Consider the following 20,969-nt stretch of genomic DNA (forward strand, 5'->3'; position numbering starts at 1 on the left):
TTACTAAAGATAACGATTGATTCCAAAACTCATACTCCAAGATGTTTTGTGATTTCAGTTACTACAAGTCGAAGATTTTTTGTGAAGTATGTCAGAGAAAAATGTGTTAACCAAGTGGTTGGTATCAACAAAATGAGGAGAGTGCCAGTATTTTAGACATTATTTCACCATTCTATTAGCCGACACAGGGGCCGATATTACCACCACTAAACGACATGGGGGGTGGCATTCTAGTACGGTAGCGGAGACCTATAGCTATAGAAGATTCTATACAAAATAAAATTTCAATCTGAAATAAATTTTTACCATCTTCAGCAGAACCAACGGAACTTGCCAATAATAATACAACGTGCGCAGTAAACTTAAATAATTACAGCAGCAGCCTCATTGAACACCTAGAACTAAAAGCTACGATAACTGACAGTATTGGATCTAGCATAAAATTAACTCTCTGCAATATCGACACTATCAATTTACAAGTAGTGCAAAATAAATTGTAATCATCTTGTTTATAATAGTTACTGTTTTGTATTGAAATTATTTAAATTGTACATATATTGTTTAATTAATAAAATCATAAATAAGTTTCAAGAAAATGACAAATTATTTTGTCATTTGTTTTATGTGCTAGAATTAAAAAGATTTTTGTGTTCTAGAACATAAAAGTATTTTGAAATTAAACAAAACTGTCGACTTTTGATGAGAGTTTTCGATCTCCTATTTGAAACCTCAAGGGAAATTTTTACGCAGGTCTTTTATTAGCCAATAACAGCCCAGGGGCACAGAATTTGAGACACCCTGTACACATACACGTTCCCAACCCGTTTGGAGTCAGAACTCTGGGGATTTTTTAAATTAATCTTGGACATCAAAATCATTTGAAAATATTGTGATCCCAGCATTAGAACTCTTAAACAACTCTTATTTGCTCTATTAATAATAAAATAACAACTTTACCCTTCATTCTAATCGCATGGATTATCCCAGAAGTCGGAGACTTGTGTGGGAGAAGAGCAGTTTATTATTATTCAGTAAGCCCCATGTGCATTTGACATAAGCTATTAAAGTTCGATGCAGGACTGATTTCCAGACTTGCTTTTGAATTGCGCTCACTAACTGTTTTAAAGTTACAAAAATTCGAACACGCCATGTTAGAGAAGACCTAATTTTAACACGTTCACTGCCTCTAACGCGCTAGCATGTCAACTTGAGTTATGTGTGTATGCCTTCTCCGTTTCTATTCAATATCAGTTTGTTCGGTAGTGCGTGTAGAGTCACTTGAGTAACGTAATAAACTGTAATTTTATGGGCCCGTTTTTTTTCGGAATTATTAGCATATCGATTTCTTCTATTTTTGTTTTGTTTTCAAAGATGTTTATTGAAGAATATACATTTCTTACACAATTTATGTCTATCCAAAATTATGTTTTATAGAAGGTCCGCTTATTTACTTTTGACTTTTATTTTTGTTCATTTTGTTTTCATATTTTCTGAATACAATACATTTTGCTTATTTTGTGGATTATCAATTTTCTGTTTGATATTTTTCTATTTCAAATACAAGGTGCGGCAAGATAGCACGCCTTCCGAAATCGCTTCAATACTGCACCATTGGGTCCTATTTTGGACCGGAAATCAATTCTTTTGTGTGTCACTACGTTCAGGGAGACTGGTTCTGTGCAGAAAAGAAGAACTGAGGACGCACGTCCCACCAGAACCCCTGAGAATCTATCCATTTCTTTCACAAGTTGGCCATTGTGCAGGAACTTTACGAACGCGACTAATGTTCGAAGAAATGCATGTAGAGCACTTCTTGAAGACGCGCTTCTGTTTTCATTTTAATTTGACTGGATATGTCAATAAGCTAAATATGCGCTACTAGGCTGGCAACAACCACCGAGAACTCCATCAGACGCCTTTGCATTCACAACGTTTCACCGTTTGGTGCGCAATCTCGGCAAATAGCAGAATTCGGTTCAACCAGTATATCGACAGTGGGGGACGTCACTTACCAGATATGATTTTTAAAACGATGTAAACCACAACTTTAAATGTTTAACTTTTTAATAAAAAAAAAATTGAAAATATATCTTTACTATTTTTGTTTCATTGCATTACGAAATAAGGAAGTTATCTTGCCACACCTTGTACATTTTGTAAGTGATTATGTCACTAATTATAAATAACGATTAGAGGCTGGACGCGCTAGTGCGTCCAGTTGCGCCTATACACAAAATTAGACCTCCAGTGTCACGGACACTCCAGCGCGTCCAAAACAAAAAATTACCAGGAAACGTCAAAACTCATTTATTATATCTGCAGAGTTATTTAAGGAAGTTTTTAAAATTTTTACTTTTCCATAAAAACATACCTGGCATGGGGTACGGATTTAATTACCATAGCCGACAGTGAACGTGTTACCTTTCAGTCAGTAGTTCATTAGTCTCTGTTTATGTTCGAAAATTATGAGCAGAAAGATTGTTTTATGTTGCATCCATGTCAAAAAATACTTTAAAGTGTAAAGATGGTGTGAACGTGGCGACTAAGAAAAAGAAAACGAACCTCTGGAAATTACTTTCACAAGAAACATTTTTGTCCAGGATTTTTAATATCGGTTAAGACTGAATTGAAGAATTAATTAGGAATACCACTGTAACAGGAAATTATCTAAAACGTGAATTTTGAGATACCTTCAATTGACTTAAATACATCTGTATTTAAAAAATTCAAAGTACGACTCGATACATAAGTTGATTTCAAAGGAAAAGCTCTATTTTCATTATTAATACCACTATTACTTTTTTATTATTGTTGTATTATGTAAAGAATTTTAAAATATGTATTGCCATACTTATTAATAACTTACGTGTTATTTTCCATATTAGATATAAATTATTTGCATTTCAATTATATATTCGACTAAATAAATAAATTATACAGAAGTTAAAATCAGCTACTAAGAGGAAGAAATGTAATAAATATTAAATAGTAGTATAAGTACAAAAATAAAATATTGTAAAATATTTACAATAAAAAATATTTTCAAATAGTATACCATAAACTTATAATACCATAAGTATCTTTATGTGATGAAAATGTACAATAAAGCTAATAACTTAATTTAAAACCTTAGTTGTCGTCAGTTTTATCCGACAAATCTTCTTTTAGCCAATTTGGAATAGTTCTAATGCCATTCTTTTTATACAATTTGACTAAAGCAGTATTATGGCTCAAATAATACCTCTGAAGGTATTTCAGTGACTTCTCTTCCATGGGAGGATATTGTCTGCCTTTACTGCGACCAAGACATTTAGTGTGGTCTCCGTTTACGACTTGGCAGAAGAAGCCTTTTTTTGGGTCAAATCTGTAAAACAAAATATTCTTCGTTTTACTTTTTTTGCTATTTACCTGATGATAATAATTAAAAACTAAAAGTTAAATAGTAGGATTTGGATGAAGATGAATAGGAAAATGAGGACATAAATATACAACAAAGATAAAAAGGGTGCACTACTTTTTTAAAACTAACATATTTGGCACAGCTTTAATTGTAGATTATGTCACAAGTTAACCAAAATAGTTCATATAAACATGTACTTACTCAAAAACTTTTCGTTGCAACAATAAAGAGCAATAAAATAAAAAAAGAAAAATTGTGATTTTTTTTGAATTACAAGGAAATGGCTGAAAATATATAATTCAAATTTGATTGAATTAGAAAGTGTAATTAATATTAAGATAATAATTCAAGTAGTTATCCATGACTGACAAGGAGAAGGCAAGGTAATTGGATTTTTGTAATTTTTGATATTTATGGTACGTGTAGTTTAGATCTTGAATAAGAATTTTCATAAATTACCACGATAATCGGTTTTGAAGTTTTACTTGTCAGCTAAATCCACTAGATGCGACACATTTTTTAACTGGGAGCGTGGCCTAGTTGGTAGCGTTCGATTCCGAGTCACGTTCAAAATGCACCATATTTTTTTTATTCTTTTTCTCATTTCGAAAATTACGAATAAACGAAATACTACTATTTATGTACATATATGTAGGAATATTCTTCAAATATTTCATTAAACTGCACAATTGGTTGATAAACAATATTTATTATGAATTAGCAATGAGATTTCTTTGAAAAAAAAAAAACAAATGAGGTCAGGTAGGCTGTTCTTTTATTTTATATTTACAATTAATATTTGACATTTTACTCAGTGTGGCACAATCTTTCAAAATGTTAACAATGTTTGCTTCGACATCGATATGTTGAAAACAAAATGTGCCTGTACAAACATAACATTTATAAGATGTGCTAGATGCTTAAAAAATTTCTGCTTCCCACGTTTCTATGATAACTATACCGTTCTTGTTCATGCTACACTACGTAAAATGTCAAATACTAATTGTAAATATAAAATAAAAGAACAGCCTACCTGACCTCGTTTGTTTTTTTTTTTTCAAAGAAATCTTATTGCTAATTCATAATAAATATTGTTTGTCAACCAATTGTGTAGTTTAATGAAATATTTGAAGAATATTCCTACATATATGTCTGTAAGTAGTTATTAAAATATTTCTTTATTTATAATTTTCAAGATGAGAAATAGAATAAACAAAAATATATGGTGCGTTTTGAAGGGGGAAAAAAAATGTCGAGCAACGAGACTCGAATGAACGATTTCGTGACTGTCGGAACCAAACGCTACCAACTAGGCCACGCTCCTAGTTGAAAATGTGTAGCTTCTAGTAGTTAATTTAGCTGACAGATTAAACCTCAAAATCAGTTATCTCGGTAGTTTATGAATGTTGCTTGGAACTACTTCGGAAAATTCTTATTCAAGGTCCAAACTACACGTACCATAAATATAAAAAATTACAAAAATCCCATTACCTTGCCTTCTCCTTGTGAAATAAAATATTATTTATATGATTCTCCTTAACTGTTTTTTGCCACATAAATTAAAGTAAGTAATCATTAATTTTAAACACACTGTATCAAAAATAAAGCTTTTCCAAATGCATAAAAGAAGAAACTTTGAAGAAAAGAGATATGTCTTTCAAAACATCAAGATGTCTAAATTAACAAATGGATTAATTTTAGTAACAGCTAATGACAATGACGATTTAAAAATCAGTAACTCACTGGAGAATGTCACTTATGATCATTTATTGGTTATTTGCAAATTTCAGTAACATATTTCTATTTTTGTACTTTACTAGCTCTGGGTGACAGAATTTTAGACTAAAGGACAATTACATTTTTCAAAGGTAATTATGCTGTTGAGGCCGTCGTAAACGTCATATTTTGGTTTATGTCGTCGAGCTACCCCATTTTAATAACAAAAGGATTTTTATACGTGGTCCAGAAGTCGAGATAATGAAGATTTTGAAAGTAAGAGCGCTTTTGAACGAAAGAATTCAGTTTTCTGAGCGGTGGCCAAAATGAACCACAGTATTTTTTTATTGAAAATATAAGTCTTCAACTTCAATCTCTATAGGAATGGACGCTGTAGCACTTAAATAGGGGCCTGTGGAATTTTTTGAAAAAAAAAAAAATTATCTCGGCTCCAGAAGGTCGTAGAGCAAGGTTTTTTTAAAATTCGCGTAAAATTGCCAGCAATCGATTCCTGTAATCGACATCAAGAAATGAAAATCAAAAAGATATTAAAAAAAAAACGCGACCAAAAAATTTTTACTTTTTTCAGTCATATTTGGACACTTGAAATGAATAAAATCCTTATCACTCTTTTTTATCATGAAAGTACTACTCTTAAGGAAAAATGAACCCTTGATTCGTTTCTCCACAACTATTGGTCGAGCAAAAAGAGCTGATTTTCGAGATGACCTTTTTTTCGAAAAATTGATATAACTCGAAAAGTTTGTAATATTCTTCAATTTAAAAAAAAGGCACTTTTTTTGCTTGCCGAGGGCTACATTTACAGCAAGTAACAAGTTTCAAAACCTTAAAAAAAGTTGATTTTAGTCAATTTTTTCCTTTATATCTCGAAAAGTAATATAGCAATTGATATATTTAAAAATACGAATCGATAGGTTTTTTTAATAGCTACAACTTTCTATTTTAACTTTTTTCAATAGGAGTCTAAGTTTTTTTTTATTAGCAAAAAACCGTTTTTTTTGACTTTTATGAATTTTTTAGGTTAACTTCGCAATTTATGCGCTTCAAGAAAAAAACACTATCTTAGAATTTTTTTCCTATATCACCATATTTTTTGTTTCCCGGTGGTATTTTCTGTAAGCTCGTCTACCTATTGATTCACCTAATGATATTGCGCTTAGAGGATTGAATCAAGCGTGCAAAGAATCATAGCAATGCTCAATTTCGATAAAACATTAAGGCGCTAACATACAATAAAATGCTCAAAATCAACTAGTCTAGCAACTGCCACATAACGTGGTAAGCTGTGGTAAGAGCAGCCATGCAAAAAATGTAAACAGTAACTTACCTCAGATGTTCGGTGTAGTTAAAAACCGGCGTAATTTTCAAAAACTTCTGCACCTCGTTCATAACCTCAATCGGATTACTCTTCAGCTCCTCCCCATCGATAATGTGTAGAGCTTGCGGCAAAAAATACGTCATCCACCTCTCCAGGTGTTGAGCATATTTACCTGGATTTAAGCACCGGTTCCTCAAATCTCTTAGCGGTTTTGGGGCGGTATCGCTAGCCGTTATAACCTGATGGAAACTATAATTATTAGCTATTATGTCGCCATGAGCCTTAGTGTGCTGATACCAAGAATAGGCCCGTTTTGCGGGGGATATCAATATCGTTATCAATTTTGCGTGAGGTAGAAGAGCGTGCACCCTCTTTGGGACTAATTCACCATCAAAGTATGTAGCACTCTTTTCAAAGTAGTACCGAGCAGAGGAATTAGTATCTGACGGGAAAAAATCCATGTACCTAAAAATGTTTGAATGGAATTATGAATAGCATACTTCTATTATCGATCCTCTTCACAAAAGAAATAAACCATGTCCAAGTCAAAGATGACTGTTTTGACAATAATGTCATTGGTTAAAGATACAAGGTGGCTCAAATTTAAAATGGACAAAATAGAGCTCAGATATATTTTTTATTTTTGAGTAATTTTACAAATATTGAATTTTGTTGTTTTTTTTATTTTTTCTATTACCAGAATAAATTAATTTTATTATTCAATTTTTTAAAACTTACACCCGTTCGCTCCCAGGGTGTGGTTTTTGTCACAGTATGGGAGACTTAAATACCAGATTTTTAGATGTTTGTCGATTTTTTTTCACATGAAAAACCGTGGAAGAAAGATACTCCTCACTTTCTGTCAACACTGATCTACGTGAAGAAAAGGTTCAAAGTGTCGACAAAACACTATATTCCTGTTGCATCGTTAAAGCTTAAATTTTTTCATAAAAGGAGAACATATAAGTTTTTGAAATAAATTTTTTTTTTAATTATAAATATTTTTGAAAACTGTATTTCTTTTTATTCAGCATAAATGTGTATCTGAGATTTATTACTATGCTATTTCAATGGTCCAATAATAGGTAAATTTTTTTCTAATTTGACCCACTTTGTATCTTTCACTGTTTTCATCATAGCCAAGACAGACATCCTTATCATAGATTTGGTGAAAATCTTACCAGTCTAATCCCCTTAGATAATTGTGAGCATTAAAAAACTGAATTTCTTCAAAAGTAGTCGGACTAGGTAAATTACTTGCTATAGCTGGATGAAGAGATAAAAATGTGTACAATGCTGTAGTACCAGTCTTTTGAGGTCCTATTACCAAAAACTTTGGTAACGAATCACAGGACTTGTTACGAGACCAAATCTTTTGGTGCCTTACATCATCACAAGGATTCTACAATTATTGTAAACATATACTTATCTTTAAAAAAATACTGAATTCTTACCCCCCACACAGGATCTGCTTCTCCAGGGTACAATTTGAAATAATTTTCAGCCAACTGCAGTGGCGGAGCAGAAGTCAATTTGATATTTGTCCAACACTGGATGAATTTTATTACTGATTCAAAAGTGTATAATCCTAATCTGTCGTTGCCATAGTTTGACATGTGAGTCATAAAAATGTTGATCTAGAAATGCAATTTTTGAAATGTCTGATGTAAAAGATCAAGGAATAAGGTAATTTTTCATATTGTCTTAATTGATTAATTTTATAATAAAATTTTTCAAAGAAACATTAAAAATAATTATGATACAAGATCACAATGACATGTGATGCGGATAAAAAATAAAGATAAATAAAATAAATTTAAACAAGACCTTTAGGTTTAGCTTTGAAAATAGCATGAACAAAACAAATATTAAAATTGGTGGCTGAGCGAAATGACCTTTTAAAACCTACTCAGTGAATTGTTCGATTTGAAAACTTTGAACAGGTCAGTGCAATAATGTCTAGAGATCCAATCCGCTTAAATTCAAGCCTTCCAGTTTGCCCCTTTTTTAAATATTAATAAAAATATCTAAACTAATAAGTTAGGCTGGCACAACTTAGGTTTTTCTGATTCCATTAAAGCTATCTCTAGTACACGTTACATAAGAAATACCGTAAAATACGATTTTACACTGAACATAGCTCAATATGTGACATTGTGTATAAATGTTATTTTACACAACAAAAGGTATTTTGGTTAAATAAGATTTATCTTTGCTTTGACAGAATAGGTATAAAAATATAAAATCATTTAAGGACAGAAGACGGATGACTTTGGTACACTAAACTGTTTCTCTCGAACAAAAATTATATTATACTTTGGTCATATGATTAAAAAAAATCATCTTTGGTGCCCTGCTTCTCAAAAGTAAAATAAAATAGGTCTATGGCCCAAAGGAAAAAAAATTATCAGATTTTTACATGTTCCAGCAACATTTTAATTAATGTTAAATTTCTTCGAAACACTTGCATATTTCAGTTACAACATATTTAAAACATTAAATTAAGGCCCGGTACTTTGAGTCTCCGTTAAGCATTTGTTAAGTAATAAGTAATCACTTGATTAGACTGTACAGGGTGTTCCACACTCGACGCCCTAATGATATTACAGGGTAATGAAAAATGTTACTGAAAATTTGAACTATCGAGTTCAAGCGGCCTGGACTAAAGTACATTTTGCACCAAAAATTAAAGTTTTAGATATTTCGAAAATTGTGTTGTTCCAGGAACACAACCGTTTTTTTTTTAATATTTAAAAAGAATATATTTTTCCGATAAACTTTTATTGAAACATTTTGTGTTTACAGACAGGGTAGTTAGCAGTTTTCAGTGTCTTTTTTTTATTATTAACTTAAAATGACTGAAAGCAATACGATAATCAACACAATTCAAAGATGACCTCCCAAGAAATATCCTCGAAAATCCTTTTTTTGTGTAAACTATATGCAATGTATTGCTTAAATCATTAGAGTATATTATTTTCAAAATGCATTGCAAATATTAGTAAAATATATTTATTATATACATTCTTATGTATACCTACATTTTTTTAAATTTTTCAGTTTATATACCTTTTCTTTTAGAGAACCCAAAGAACCTTAAAAGCAGTAAACCGATTTATTTCAAAATTTTTATTTATACTGAATTTTATTTATTTATTGAACCTGATGGCCAAATAATAAAATTTTTAAATACGTCTCTGTTTTACACAAAAGCAAATGCTGAAAGGTTTCTGCAGTCTGCTACTAGGCAAATTGCTATGCAGCACATCTGAATTAGTTGGTTTATATAAGCTACGATTTTAATGGATAAATTTCAGATATACTATCGTAAAAATAAATAACTAGAAAAAACTTACTGGATTATACACAATGGTTTGAAACAGTTCCCCTCCCTGTATGGACTCGTCTAATTTTTCCCTCCCACCTGGATATCTGTCTATCAACATGGTGTGAGTAAAAAGCCCACAGGTCTGTCTTGGTAGCACCATAATGTTTCTGTGTATGAAACCCCTCCTTAGCCTAGCTGGCCTTAAATGCGGATACTCCTCGGTAGACGTTACTCTAATATTCCACACTTTTTTCCAGGCAGTATACAGAAGTTCGTGGACTGGATATACTCCTGAGTGGTGTGGGGCTATAGAGTAGCCAGAATCTATGGGTATCCCTTAAAAATACAAATAAATTAAATGAATACATGAATTAAAGACTGTTCTAATTCATACCGGTTTCAATAAGAGGACTTTATAGCAAATAAGCAACCAGCAATACATTTTTGTAGATTTTATTACACAGTTTGTCTAAATATGAATTAATGCACAAATAACAGAGTTTCCCCCATTTTAACGCGGATTTTCTATAAAATGGAGTTAGTTTGAAACTCAAATTACTTTTTGGTGTAAAGAAATTTGTAATTTACGATGCCGCTCGTTCAAAAGCAACAAATTACAAATTTCTTTACAACAAAATGTATTATTTATTTTTTATAAAAGGTTCCCGAGAATCGAGTATGTGGGAAAATGGATTTTTGTGCTTATATGAAATAACACCTGAATAAACAATATCCGCATTACTACTCTCTATTTCAAATTAAAGATAAACTATGTAACGAGTTCCCGAGATATGCCTGAAAATAATTTAATTTTTTCAAATTCAACCCTTGTACCTATCTCAGATATTTTCGATTTTTTTATTTTCATTTTTCGATGAAACTTTATATGAATTACTCTAAAAAGTTTAAAAATGATTTACAGTTCTCCTTCAATGTGGGAATTCTAACAAGCAAAATTCATTTCTCTGAATGTTTGGCAATGTTTATCATTTTGTAACGCAGACATGGCCAGTGTTGTAAATTCTAGGTCCCAGCATTTAAAAAGCCAATGAACACATTTTTGACTTAAAATAGCCCTATGATTCGAAGAAAAATCTTTAAATTGGCAACGTTATGTGGTTTTGCAAAAATACAGAGCAATAATGATTACAAGCCATGTGACCAGTAATTTTGTTTGGAGCAGTAATTTTATTTCCTTCATTTGGCAATTAAATTTCGGTAAAATTAAAACAGTAAGGTTACATTAAAACATTCTGTTTTACCGCCTGGTGATTGGTATATTTCATGAGATTTTATTTTTAATTGACAGTACTAACCGTGGAATGTTGGGTTGTCTAAGCTCGGCGGTCACGCTTTATAAAGGCTTTGTATATGCATATAGGCATAAATTATCGGCCATGCAAAGATTCCATGATGGTTCAAGTCTACGACTTTATTGGAGAGGCATATAACATTGAATTATTAATGCAATTATGTATATAGTTATTAATGATAACACGCCACACAAAAAAAAGTTGTCTGTACTTTTCATGTGACATATTATGTTATCCGTAGTATTTTTGGATCCTGATCACAAATCCGGTGTCAGAATTGAGCTATCACATCACAGGAATTGTCTAACCTCAAAAAACAGGTCAAAAATAGAAAAAATTCACGAAAAAGTGCTAGGAAAATTACAAAATAATTATTTTCTATATTCAAATGTTCATTTATATAGTTAAGGCCCCGTCGAACGTGAATCCGCGGTCACAATTGATGGTTCTTTTTCTAACCTCAAAAAAAAAACAGGTCAATTAATGTTTGATATCACAAATTTTAAAAAATAACAGATTAATGCCAAATTTGGTATTGGGGGGTTCTCGAGGTCGTTGATCACGGATACGAGGTCAATTTTGCAAAATTCAAGATGACCGATCGAATATGGCCGCCCAAATTTTCAAAAAATAACACAATCGCGCTAAATTTGGTATAAGGGGGTCACTGATCACGAATCCGCAATCAGATTTACAAAGTTAATTTTTAAAAATTTAATCAATTACCTATGCACTTTATTACCTGAGATTAGGTAGAAAACCCATAAATAGATCTTTTACAGAAAAAAGAAGGGTTAAAATATGATTGGGTACGCGGGTTATAAAGTAAACAAAAATATTACAAAATGAATTTGGTCGGCCATCTTGAATCTGTCATCTTGAATTTTGCAAAATTAATCTCGGATCCGTGATCAGCGACCCCGAAATCCCCCATATAACAAATTTGGCGCGAATCTATTATTTTCGGAAAATTCGTGATATCTGGCCTGAAAAAAAATGGGTCAATTACATTTTTTTTTAGGTTAGAAAAAGAACCATCAATTCTGACCGCAGATTCACGTTCGGCAGGGTATTAACCATATAAATAAACATTTGAATATGGAAAGAAAATTGAATTGAGTGAATTTTTGCTATTTTTGACCTGTTTTTTGTGGTTAGGAAATTACTGCCATGTGATAGCTCAATTCTGACAGTACAGACAACTTTTTTTTTGTGTGACTGTAATTTATGAAACTAGTAATAATAAAAATGTTTCATTTGAGCAAGCTGTAATACCCCATCAAATAAAGTAGCGAAGGGGAAACCACGATAGTTTTAGTTTGAGAAATATTTGTATAATAATACATTCATTGAGAAACATTTTAATAATATTTGGGCATTCAAATAATTATTTACGTCACATGTACGATGTGCACATGAGTCATCTTCCCTCTTCTCAGTCTTTGTCTATTATTCGAGTAATACTTGAGTAATTAATTATGAAAGTGAGAATTTTGATTAGTTGTTTTTTCCTATTAAATTAGGCTTATATTATTTTCTTTTGGAAAAATATTTTGAAAAGTAATAAAGTGATTGTTAATGTAGAGAAATCCTACCTTTTTCTTTAGCAAAATTTTTGTTCAGCACCATATCTTCCATGAGCAGAGTTAAATTATCATACAAGTGAGGCTGTTGATGGTTCCACATGTGAGAAAACCACATAAATTTATCAATATTTTCCAGAATTAAATCATCTCCTTTATCTTCCTCACTATTACCGTGATGAAAATACTTTCCAGAGAAACCCAGGTTGAATTTGAATCCAGGCACCATACTAGCGAGTCTTGCCTGCGTGTTTATTAAAGCTTTTACGTCCTCTGGTCTCAAACGGGTCCCTACTTCACCAACGAATATATCATCGATATCGACGAGAAATTTTCGATCTAATGACAAGCTGAGCTGCCCGTGGCTTAAATAGGATAAGCTATCCAGGAATAATAACCGGTGGAGCCAAAACCTTAGGCCGGATCCAAAAATCACTCTTTGTATGTTGTCGAATAGTCCATGGTCCTGGATAACCGTTGGAAGCGGTGTTTTCACACCACCTATTTAAAAAGTAACGATTTATATTACAAGGTGACGTACCAAAGAAAAATAAACTAATTATGTATGGATAATATTTATATTAATTTGAAAAATATCTAACAGAATTATTATACATACTGTCATTGATTTGGAAATTATCATTTCTGTTCGCCCATTCCAAAGTTTCATATGTGGAGTGATTTGCTTGAAATACGGTCCAATCATTACCAGGCAATTCACCCCATGCAGTTTCTCCAGCACGGGTTAATCGCAAGATTTGGGAGGCCGGGTTTAGTGCGGCATCCTAGAATTTTAGAACTGATTGAACCAATTTTACTTTTAACATCATTTATAGTAAATATATCAATATTTAAAAAGTGTCTTAAAGAAATACTAAATATTACAATACCTTCAATTTTAGGTTAGTGTGTATAAACAGAGGAAAGCCCTTAAGTTGAGATCCTACATAAGTTTCCTCCTCTGGCGTGATGAAACCAATTATACCTACTGAATATTCCCTACAATATTTATCTAGTAATTCCCTGTTCCAATTATCCATCTGTAGGTACTTGCTAAAATTTTCAAACACTATTACACCGTATCTGCCTTTATCCAAATTCGTTAAAACTGGAACACTTTTACCAGTGACTTCTATTTTGTACCTAGAATATTAAAGTAACAGGTATCAAACCATTCATAATTGCTTTTAAAAACCAACTTTATTCTTGTGTGAACTAGTAGTTCGGCAATGTCCCTTCCAAGCTTTGAATACATTGTTTCTACAAAAACTAAAACTTTAGGGTAACTTCGCAGTCTTGCATCTGTCTTATGGTCGTGGTTTTGAATGATTCTGGGGCCATTCAATACTCCACATCTTATATTTGGCTCAGGTCTCGTATTTCTATGCATGAACCTAAAATTTATTTATGTATACAAATAAAATATAAAATTATAACAAAAACCGTCTTAAATAAGAAATGGCTAGCCTCTGTTTAAAACTTCCCAAACCGACATCTTAAAAAAAAAAACGTAAGATCTGCATAAGTGTTATTTATCATACTCATGACTTTCAGTGTAATTTTGATTTTCAGTAGTACAGATATTAGAACAATACTAAGAAATTTTTCGATGACAGGAACTTTGGGAGAGTATGGAAAAAAACAAAGTTGAGTAGCATTTACAATAAAAATATTTTTGATATAATAAGATATTTTAACGAGTACGGTTTAATGGAAAATAAATGCCTAAAACTAATTTTGAAAATATTATGTTTGTTCTCCAAAAAAAAAACAGACTTAAATAGGTATCTAGGAAAACAGTAATTTTCCAAAAATTGTTTATATTGCACAGAATTGTGAGTCATTTTAGGTCCACTATAGGTACAACATTTTTTACAAAAATATTTTTTTTGTTTGCAAGATATAAGTAAGGCCGAGATTTTTTAAATGGGATACCCTAAAGAATTTTCTGAAAATGTTTATTTATGATATTTCTTAAGTAGTTTTTAATTTTTTATGCGTTTATTTTTGCTCAGTGTGAAGTCTCAAAATGAGAAGTAAATAAATTGTCGCATTATATTACTATAAAAACACAAAATTAATTGTTTATCTAGGTACTTTCATAGACAGATGAGTTCATTAATTATATATTACTTACTATTAAAAAAATTATTACCCTTCAAAAAAAAAAGAAACACTAGAAATCGAATGCTTGTGATGAAAGTTTCGTAATTCTGCAAATTGGTGATGATAAGTACTTAGATACTTCTTGACTACTGCTACGAAGATGGTACTTACTTTGGTAAGTACTAGGTATATACTACTAATTTATTTACTTATAATTACATTAAATAATACCTGTTAAATGTTTTAATATGTATTGAATTAATCAAAAACTTAAAAATATTGAAAATTTCTTCAATATGTGCATGTACTTAGGTAATTAGTAAAAATTGTATACCTAAACTATGAAAAATTTTAAGATGAAATATTGTTTGAACAGAAAATACATATTTTAAATACACAAATAAAATAAATTATACATTTTTATATGTACCTATGTCAAAATGTAAACATTGTTATAGGTAGGTATAGTCTTTCCGATCTCAATTGAAGAACCAAGAGGTTGGCATTGTGTACCAGGTTCGGTCGCTGACGCAGCAACTCGACATTGGAATATTTGAAAAACTTTTTACCATATTTATTTAGCCATATCATACCGCATATAGGTCTGGTCGAACTAAGCGTGGATATGGTAGAAATGTATACTTACGCCCAAACGGCGTATAACACACTGACACTGGGTGACTGGGCAATAAATCTCAGCTGTTGAGAAATTATTTAGCAGTGCAGTGCACAATGCGGAATTGGTGTGATTCAGGTAATTTTAATTTATTATAGCACCTTCTATTAATCATTGATATTACAATTGCGAAAGGGAGATATAAGAGGGATATTTTGTTTACTAACTTTATTTCATGTCATTTTGGAGCCCGGAACAAAAAAAAAATTACCATCAATATAATAAAATTGTTTGAGAACATAAACAAAGAAAATACTTATGTTGTTGTATAATAGAACTTTTCTACACATTATATTCAAATTATTATGATACTCATTAAATTTTATTGCTAGGCGTTTTTGTACATGTTCAACTGACTTCGGAAAGACTATAGATACTATCACTTTTTGTACTTTTTATTTCATTTACAAATAGGTGTGCACTTCCACTGTAAATATCTTTCAATAGTACTTTGTTGATTTATTGAAGAATATATCTATTCAATTACATTTTTTATTTCAAAATTGGCAATATTACTTAAGTGTAAGTTGTTTTGAATTTGATAAAAAAGATAAAGAACAATGGTATAAAAAATGGTTTGTTGAAATATGTTGTCTATGAAAAAAAGGATTAATTTGCTTAAAAAAAACCTCTTCTGGAATATTAGAATTGTGATGATAGAAAAATATTTTAGGTTTATACTCCTATTTCTATGTAACTGATAAAATTTTTTCTACTTCTCAAAGTGCCATTCTTTAATTTAGTTTTAACCTCTGTCTTAATAATAGGTACCTAATGTTTTTTTATTAACCATAATTTTGGAATCGTGAACACTTAAAAGCTAATTACTTTGTACATTCGACCTACCACCTGACTATGATTAGCTGTGATTACCAAATTCTAATGCAAAATAAAATTTCTAAAATGGCTTTAAATTTGAAGTTGATTATATGAAATATTCTCACTCTCTATATAAAAACTTACCACAAAGTAAGATAGTAGGTATAAAACTTATTTATTATAAAACTAGTAGAAAGCAAGGAAGAAAGTTTTTCTAAGAAAGTATTACTATTTTGAATATAATTAGGAATTAAAATAAAAACTTGACAGTACGGTTAAATTGGTATATTCTAAAATATTAACCGTAAAGCAATAGTAAATAATTTTATTTTACCGAGTACCGAGAATATCATGTAATATTTAGATCCACGGTATTCCAGGAATAAGTGCCAATACTTTAATCATGCATTTAGCTCATCAAAAGCAATAACTTCTGTCTAATAATTGAAATATTACGCAAGTACTACTCAAATATTACTCAAGCTTGTAAACTAAATTACTCCTGTGGATTCCACCCCATCTTAGTTTTTAAGATAACAATTTTTTAAACTTGTAAATTCTTGATACCCAGACACATAGGTCGAAACGCTTGGATAAATTAATAATAAACAGAAAAAAGCACAAAAAATGGGTATTAGTGTTAGCATTTATGGTAAGTAGTAAAAGATTTTAAAAAATGAAATGAAAAAATTAAAGTGAGTCATTTCATAAAACATTAGTAAACAATAGTTTGGTATTTCTTTAAATCGTAGGCAGAATTTATTAGTATGTCTTATAGGGTAGGTAAAACAAGTGATAAAAATGTGAAAAAAAAATATTAGGTAAAACTTGTTACTTCTAACGAGTTAAATACGTAGTTAAAATTTTGGCATGTATTTCTGAGACGTGTTATTATATAAAATTGCATACAAAGCTAATAAATAAAAGAGATGCCTAAAATTAATATTAGATTTGTTTTGACACCATTTATTAAGGTAAAAATGTGAGATATATTCCATAAATATGTAATGAAAACTAAGTACATACCTACTACATAATTATATAGTAGGTACCTACTTATATTATACTCAAGCAGGAGCATACTATTTGTTGCAAATATTTTATTGCCAGTAGTTATAGGCAAGGTTTCAAAGTCCATGTTATTAAGAAATATTTATAATGCATAATGTGCAAAATTTGTTTGTAACAAAAAAAAATATTTTAATAAAAAACCTTATTAAACAACCAAATTATGTTAAAAGATTTTATTTAAAATCTATGGTTTTGAAATAGTTTTATCATCATATACTTAATATTTATTAGAAATAAAAAAGAGAAAATATCTACTAAATTAAAAATATGTTTGTGTCTAATAAGATACCAATACGATAATAAAAGGCTTAAGGATTCACAGAATTAAAAATAAAAAATTAAAAGAAAAATAAATAGTTCTTGGGATATCTAGCTCCTTTCGTAATTACTCATAATTACCCTACACTTTGGTTATTCATTTTAGTATACCATAAAATCATCTAGCGATATTTATTAAACAGTTTATCAAGTTTTAACAATTTAATTAAAAATATGTCAAGGTTACTAAAGAATTCAATGATTAAAAAACAAATATTTCCACAGAACTATAAATTTATATATTAAAACATTTAGATAAAATAAATCTCATTGTTTAAATATACATTAACGTTAAATCTAAACATATTAAAACTTTAGTCCTCTAAAAGTAATAACAGCAGACTTTAGCATAGACGTGCAATTAAATGTTTATTAGTCCTAATTTTCAATTGCGTGTTAAAATATATTTTATTTCTTGTTGCAAATAACTGGTCATATACTAAGATATTGTGACCCACAACTTAACGCCTACATCCTTATCAGTAATTTTAGGAAAAAAAATGTATGATTAATAAAATGTCAATTTCTATTTTAAATTATTTCTTACATATATAATTTGTTGTATAGTATTTATAATACTGGACATATTTTGTTTTAGATTTTGTAGAACATATTATGTACGTAGGTAGACCTATTTACATTAAAATAATATACCTAATAAAAAAGATATACTTACGTAGCTAGATAGGGTGTACGAGTCTGTCTGGAATATATTATAATCAAAATTATAGAGAAAAATATAATAGCAATCACACACTTCCTTAGAGTTGCCGGTTTTAAGATCCATCTAGTTTTTTTCTTAATTCTTTGTGGGAAATGCCTCACAGAAGGTAATTTATTGTTACCCCCTAATAGGGGCCTAGAGTCGTCGCACATTTCACACTATAGCTGTTACCTTATTTTAGTAATACTATTGACTTTGGTTATTTGAGTTATGGTTAATATCGAGATTAATATATAATTTAGTTTCAACTTATGGCACAAAATTTACGGAATGTAAAGAAATTTACAGTGACTGTTATTATCTTAATTTATCAATAGTCCTCCATTTACTATGTTTCCAAATTTCTAAGTTACACAACACTGATATTTTTTCCATTTTTCTGGGGCACTTGTCTGAAGATTTCATGGTGGCTCCTAAGTAGATTTCCGCATTGTAAATACATCACTTGATTCTTCGAATTGTCTTCGTAATAATACTATCCTGAAACAAGAATTATTTTCAGAACTCTTCCTCACACTGTTTATTTTAAAATGATCGTACACAAATATTATCGGTCTTTGTATCTCTATTTGTAAGTTAAATCATAAACGCTTACAGAATAAATTTATTACTGAAATAATTCAATGTTAAGTACAACGTGAAACGCAAATAAATTTGTTTTTATTTACTATGCATGCAAATTGATTAAAATCAAAATATAACCTACATAAACAGTTGCCATTAAAGATAGTCATTTTATACATATATATACCTCTTTATTTTTATTCCTCCTTTTCACATATTGGTATTTTGGAACAATATACTGTTTCCATGTATAATATAAAATCAGGGAAACTATAATTTATTCAGCTCCTAGCAAGCAATCACTATTCACTACCACAGGGCACCACAGAATACATTACACTTTTTTGAAGTAAAAGAGATAAAGGGCATGAAAAATTATTTGCGTATCCAGTTCCTTGTTGTCTTTGTTTTCGATTCCGACTAAGAGTATTCCTGGCTCTCTTGTTATTCGTTGCGTTTGTCGATGCTTAAGTCATACCAAATTGGCTAACTTCAATTGCGTTACAGCTCATCTACCTAAACACAACATTTTACGATTAAATAACAAGATATATATTAAAAGCCTCGTAGCTTCTTATTTTGTTTATTTCATTTGATATCAATTGTAAAGTTTGTAGTCAAAATAAAGTATTGTACCTACACATATTTAATTTGTGCATCTGTTTAGCTGTATTACTGGTTGCCGGCTGTTATTAAAATTTATATAGTAAGCCCCTAAAAGATACATTATCTTGAATTTTTTAGCAGACAGTAGTCAATAGGCCCCTTGCAGGAAAACATATTTTAATAGTTTTCGTATCTACACTGAATGCTACAAACAAAAAAGGTTTTGTTAGATTATCTTATTATTAAAAAGTTATTGGATATTAAAGTTTTAATCGGTTCGCTTCAAGCGCAAACGCCATGGACTGGGATGTCGATACATTGACGTCATCGGTAAGTAAATGGCACATACTTCTATCCGGATAGAAGTATGTGGTAAATGGCAAGCGCGACATATAAGCGTTTCGACAGTGCAGCCGACTGCTTTGGTTATTAAATGTGTGTAGTGGTGTCAATAAGCAGTACGATACCTTATATATACTGTAAATTTAAACTTATAATAACTATGGCAAATGGCAAATCCCTTTAAACCATACTATTGTACCGACATGTGAACATACATTAGTAAAAATACCAGAAAAAAATGTATTTTAAAATAAATTTATGTAGATACCTATAAATCACATTCTCGTACCTGTTTGCTTTATTCCCCTTATTTCTGCCGAAGAAAATAGAATGCTTTTCGAAAAAACTCCGCAATCATCATGGAATTCGGTAAATTGTCTGATTCATATAAACCTTGTTCGGTCATATTGCAAGTATTCTTGAGAATTTTTTAAAAACTAAAAACTAATTATGATTATTTAAAATAACAAATTTAGATTCAAAATATTATTTAGGTAGTAAATAATATTATGCTATGCGCGGAAAGCTCACTTGAACTAAACGTCGTAAAAATTAAATATTATACCTACCTACACAGACTTAATTATTTTGCTACATAGGTTCATATTTAGGTATACCTACATAACAAAATGGAAACCAGTTAGTAAATATAACAGCACATCAGTATCGTTATCGTATCGTATGTAAACTAAAAATAATAAATATTTTTAAGAAGTAATAGAACCGACATCGTTTTCTAATGTGGAGTGGCCAATTTATTTACCGACGACGTCGCTGTAATAGCAACTCGTTCTACGACACGCCCCTACAGGATGCTCATCTCTAAATTTCAATGTACGATTTAGTCAATTTTCGAGTAGAATTTTTCACAAAAGATTTTATAATTAATAATTTTAAATAAGGCCATATTTAAATATGTGAACTAAAATAAAAAATCCGGCATGTGCAAAAGGCCTATTTGAAAGTAGGGTATGAAAAATGTGCTCAAAGTATTCCAGGCATTTTCTTATCCACACTCTTTTGTAGGGATGATCTATTCATTTATTTATATTTTAAACTGACAT

At 30.4% G+C, this 20,969-nt stretch overlaps 1 protein-coding gene across 1 annotated transcript; it reads right to left on the bottom strand.

Annotated features, from left to right (window-relative positions):
* Positions 1-627: 627 nt before the first annotated feature.
* On the bottom strand, positions 628-19,301 carry LOC108912138 (bifunctional heparan sulfate N-deacetylase/N-sulfotransferase). The gene is made up of 11 exons (XM_018717307.1): positions 19,145-19,301; positions 18,346-18,873; positions 13,879-14,073; positions 13,570-13,822; positions 13,299-13,464; positions 12,692-13,180; positions 9,812-10,119; positions 7,910-8,092; positions 7,637-7,857; positions 6,465-6,920; positions 628-3,364 (listed from the first exon to the last, which is right to left on the bottom strand). The coding sequence occupies exons 2-11, from the start codon at positions 18,543-18,545 to the stop codon at positions 3,130-3,132; spliced, it is 2,706 nt and encodes a 901-aa protein (XP_018572823.1). The 5' UTR covers positions 18,546-18,873; positions 19,145-19,301; the 3' UTR covers positions 628-3,129.
* Between the last annotated feature and the right edge of the window lie 1,668 nt (positions 19,302-20,969).

Source organism: Anoplophora glabripennis, unplaced genomic scaffold (genome assembly GCF_000390285.2).
Source record: "Anoplophora glabripennis isolate ALB-LARVAE unplaced genomic scaffold, Agla_2.0 scaffold595, whole genome shotgun sequence".
Lineage (NCBI taxonomy): Eukaryota > Metazoa > Arthropoda > Insecta > Coleoptera > Cerambycidae > Anoplophora > Anoplophora glabripennis.